General features: G+C 37.7%; 1 protein-coding gene across 1 annotated transcript; it reads left to right on the top strand.

Moving 5' to 3' along the window:
• Positions 1-206: 206 nt before the first annotated feature.
• On the top strand, positions 207-3,105 carry LOC112175834 (heptahelical transmembrane protein 4). The gene is made up of 4 exons (XM_024313585.2): positions 207-399; positions 1,039-1,258; positions 1,486-1,786; positions 2,162-3,105. The coding sequence occupies exons 1-4, from the start codon at positions 375-377 to the stop codon at positions 2,813-2,815; spliced, it is 1,200 nt and encodes a 399-aa protein (XP_024169353.1). The 5' UTR covers positions 207-374; the 3' UTR covers positions 2,816-3,105.
• Positions 3,106-4,179: the final 1,074 nt, after the last annotated feature.

Genomic DNA, 4,179 nt, shown 5'->3' with positions numbered 1-4,179 from the left:
GTTAATGCAGTATGTGAACAATTTTTATCTTAAAATTGTGTAAACGGTCATTATCCCGTTTTAAAACACACACTTAAAAAAATTTGGGGTATTGATTGAATTGCCCCACTGCCGCCACGTTAGGTAAGAAAGAATATCTCTGATGACATAATGATGTGAACATCGTTCCACGGCACACATCACATTTATTAATCTCCCCCTCTCTCTCCCTGCACCATTTGCTTACACGTTTCTCCGGAAATTTTCTTTCCGTGGTGGAAACTTTTCCGGAACAGACAATTTTGCCTTTTACTTCCACGGCCATTGTTTTCATCGACCTTTTGTTTCTATTTCTTTTTGGCTGGTAAGGTCAAAATCTCTTTTGGGTTTTGATCATGGGTGGTGACTCTCCAACCTCGGGTAATTTTTCTTTCATGCGTTTTTTAAAGTTGATATCTTTCTGGTTGGATTGTATATTTTCCTTGAAACTCTGGTGAGGAGTTATTTGGGGCCTTGATCAATTTTTTGTTTTTTCATTAACTCTGTTTCTTCCATTGATTATCTGCTGGTATATGGGTGAGGGGAAATGGGAAGAAGGCAATAAATTTAACAAATAAATGTAAAATGGGTTTGGATAATCTTATAGATATGATTAGAATTTGCCCAGTTTGCCTCCTGAACTGTTTGCATTGCATTAAAATTATGTGATTGCCGCAAAAGAATTGAATAATTCCATTTCAATGGTAAAAAGGGTGTCTTTGTAAATATTCAGTAGTGTGGCTATATGCAACTTCTAATCATCTGTCAATGCTAGAGCAAATTGTGAATTAATCTAGGCAAGATGGAAAACAGGGGATGACTTGTATATCAACGATCAAGTGAAATTCTGTTTTATTTTCAGACTCTGTGTATACTATTTCCATTATATTTCTCCCAGAAATGCGCTTCTTGTGCTTGCCCATTCTATGAGCTTAATGATGTTTTCTTTTTTTGTAATCCGACTTTAATTTGTGGTTTTCTCTAGTATGACAAGGTTATGTGGTTTTTTCTGGGTTGCAGAGATGATAGATGGTCGCACTTCTGATAATGACTGTGATAAGGAAGATAAGGGAAAGAGACTATGGAAGAAAGTAAAATATCAACTTATTGAGTACCATTCATTGCCTATGTTCTTAAGGGACAATGAGTTCATTCTGGGTTATTACCGATCAGAATGGCCATTGAAGCAAGTGTTTCTAAGCATGTTCTCTATCCATAATGAAACTCTTAATGTCTGGACGTAAGTATTGTAGCTTAAAGACTGTATTACCTGTTTATAATGCAGCACTACTGTCTTTCTCTTTTCATTTCTCCCATCTGGATTGAATACACTAAACTTTTTCAGTACCTTGTGAAATGTATCATGATGTCATTATATTGAAGCTTTGCGTCTTATGAAAAGAACATTGATTACTTGAGATTGATTTTAAGACTGTTGTTCTTAAACATTATTGACTCTGTTTGCAGGCATTTGATTGGCTTCTTCCTTTTCCTTTTCCTCACCATTTACACAGCAACAAGAGCTCCAGACCTCGTGGATCTTCATTACCTACAACGTTTGCCTGACATGATTAGAAGTGCTGATTTCCACAAAATTCATCCAGAACTGTTGAATTGCCTCCCTTCATTACCTAACCTGTCTGATTTTAAGACATCTTTGCCATCTATGGATTTTCTTTCTTCAGTTTCAGGGAATCTAGTGGAACTTGTCACCAATTGCTTGCCTGAGCGATTATCCCATTCCTACCAAACCGAGAATTCTGTTCCGGTATTGTCCTGCTCCTTGACATTAATATGGTTTTGTAACATGCAAATCCACTTGTAATATATGGTCACACAAATCTGTCGTTCTGTGATTTCTAAATTTGATCACTTCCCCTTCTTATGAATGAATTTTGACCAACCTACCTGATTACATACCCTTTTGTGTTGATGAAAAAAAAAAATCTGAATATTTTCTGGCTGCCTCAATCGAAGGTTGATCCCAATTATGTAACTTATATATTAAGATAGAATATTATGGCTGTGAAAGGTCTCTATACAACATGTTATTAATACCTGTGGAAACATACATGTAAGTTGAAGTTCTTTTGTTTCCGTGATTCACAGCCTGATGCCTTTGTGCTTTGTTTGATAATTGCAGCACGGAGTATCAGATGATGTGATGAACATGGTTGCTCCCCTTATGGTTCGACCAATTACAAGGTGGCCTTTTTTTGTCTTCTTAGGTGGAGCCATGTTCTGCTTGCTAGCCAGTAGCACATGCCACCTCCTTGCTTGCCATTCAGCACGCCTTTCCTACATCGTTCTAAGATGTGACTATGCAGGCATCGCTGCTCTCATTGCAACCTCCTTTTACCCTCCCGTTTACTATTCCTTCATGTGCAACCCCTTCTTTTGCAATCTGTACTTGGGATTCATAACAATTCTTGGTATTGCCACCATGGCTTTTTCCCTCCTTCCAATGTTTCAAGGACCCAAGTTCCGCAGTACTCGCGCCTCTCTCTTCTTTGGGATGGGCGTGTCTGGTGTGGTTCCTTTAGTTCATAAGCTTATACTGTTCCGGAATCGGCCTGAGGTCCTCCACACTACTTGTTATGAGGTGTTAATGGGAGTCCTCTATGGATTGGGCGCGGTGATATATGCTACAAGGATACCGGAGCGGTGGAGACCAGGAAAGTTTGACATTGCTGGCCACAGTCACCAACTTTTTCATATATTGGTTGTGGCAGGAGCTTACACACATTATCGAGCAGGACTCGTCTATCTAAGATGGCGGGACTTACAGGGTTGTTAGAATTGAGTCTTGGGTTCCAAGCATTTTGGTCATGGTAGACAGGGCTCTCCTAGGCTTTCCTAGGCATTCTGTGTTGAGGTATTGCACCTTGTCATGAATCAAGGCGTCATTATTTTTCCCTTTGGCCAGAATAAAGTTGTAGTGTTGTTGGTCAGAAGGTTTGTCCATGACAGGATATATGTAATTAAGTTTTCTCATTTGCATATTGAAAGTGATCGAACCGATTTTCTAGCCCCACTCCGTGTATATGATTTGAAAGCTATGAAACTATAGTATGCTGTTTGTGATCACTGTTTGCTTTGGAAGACAAAGTTACACGGTCCATCTAATTTTCTGTTTTGTTGGCAATGGTAAGGCCATTAATTTCTGGTCATTCAATTGGGTGTTTGATTTTCCACTTTACAGTTGACAGTCAGAAAGCTACCATTAACTGTGGAGGAAACAGTTTTTTTTTTTTTTTTGAAGAATATGATTTGAAAGCTATGAAATTATAGTATGCTGTTTGTGATCACTGTTTGCTTTGGAAGATTGCTCATAAGTTACACGGTCCATCTAATTTTCTTTTTAGTTGGCAATGGTAAGGCCATTAATTTCTGGTCATTCAATTGGGTGTTTGATTTTCCACTTTACACAGTTTACTGAATGACAGTCAGAAAGCTACCATTAACTGTGGAGGAAATAGTTTTTTATTTTTTTTTAAAGAATATCACTTCGATATATTAATACTCAGGCCAGAAATGGATAGATAAAGAGTTTGTGGTAAACCACAGCGATACATAGATTAGGTCCGATCATTTGATAGTACCCATGCTCACTTATTCAAGAAAGCCTATAAACTATGTTACAAAGACAAGTAAATAGGCAAAGTTTAAAATTCATAATTTTAGTAATGACCTTATAAGCGACATTACACAAACTAATAGGCCTATAATGATTAACAGTTTGAGGATTCTCAGTCTTTGGGATAAGAACTATGTTAGTTCTATTAATCAGGGAAAGATCAATATTATGTGTGAAAAAAATCCGACACAAGTTTGAACAAAGGTTCTCTTACCTGATTCCAGTAGAAATGGTAGAAGACTGCATGTAGACCGTCCGGTCCAGGTGCTTTCAAGGGTCCAATACTATGAACAGCTTGATAAACTTCCTCCATTACAACAGGAGCCATTAGATTTCTGTCATCTTGTTCAGAGATGCAAGGATCAATAAAAGAAAGGAAATTAGATGGATTAAATAGAGGGAGTAAAACGTTTTTTAAAGGAACTAATGAGAATAGAAGCCCGTACTTTTGGAGGAGAAATAAAAAATAGGAAAATTGGAATTGAACTGTATCCCTAATCCGAACCGACTTTAATCATCTTCGT

The sequence above is a fragment of the Rosa chinensis genome, chromosome 7 (assembly GCF_002994745.2).
Source record: "Rosa chinensis cultivar Old Blush chromosome 7, RchiOBHm-V2, whole genome shotgun sequence".
In the NCBI taxonomy this organism is placed as follows: Eukaryota; Viridiplantae; Streptophyta; class Magnoliopsida; order Rosales; family Rosaceae; genus Rosa; species Rosa chinensis.
This window is presented reverse-complemented; position numbering and strand designations above follow the sequence as displayed.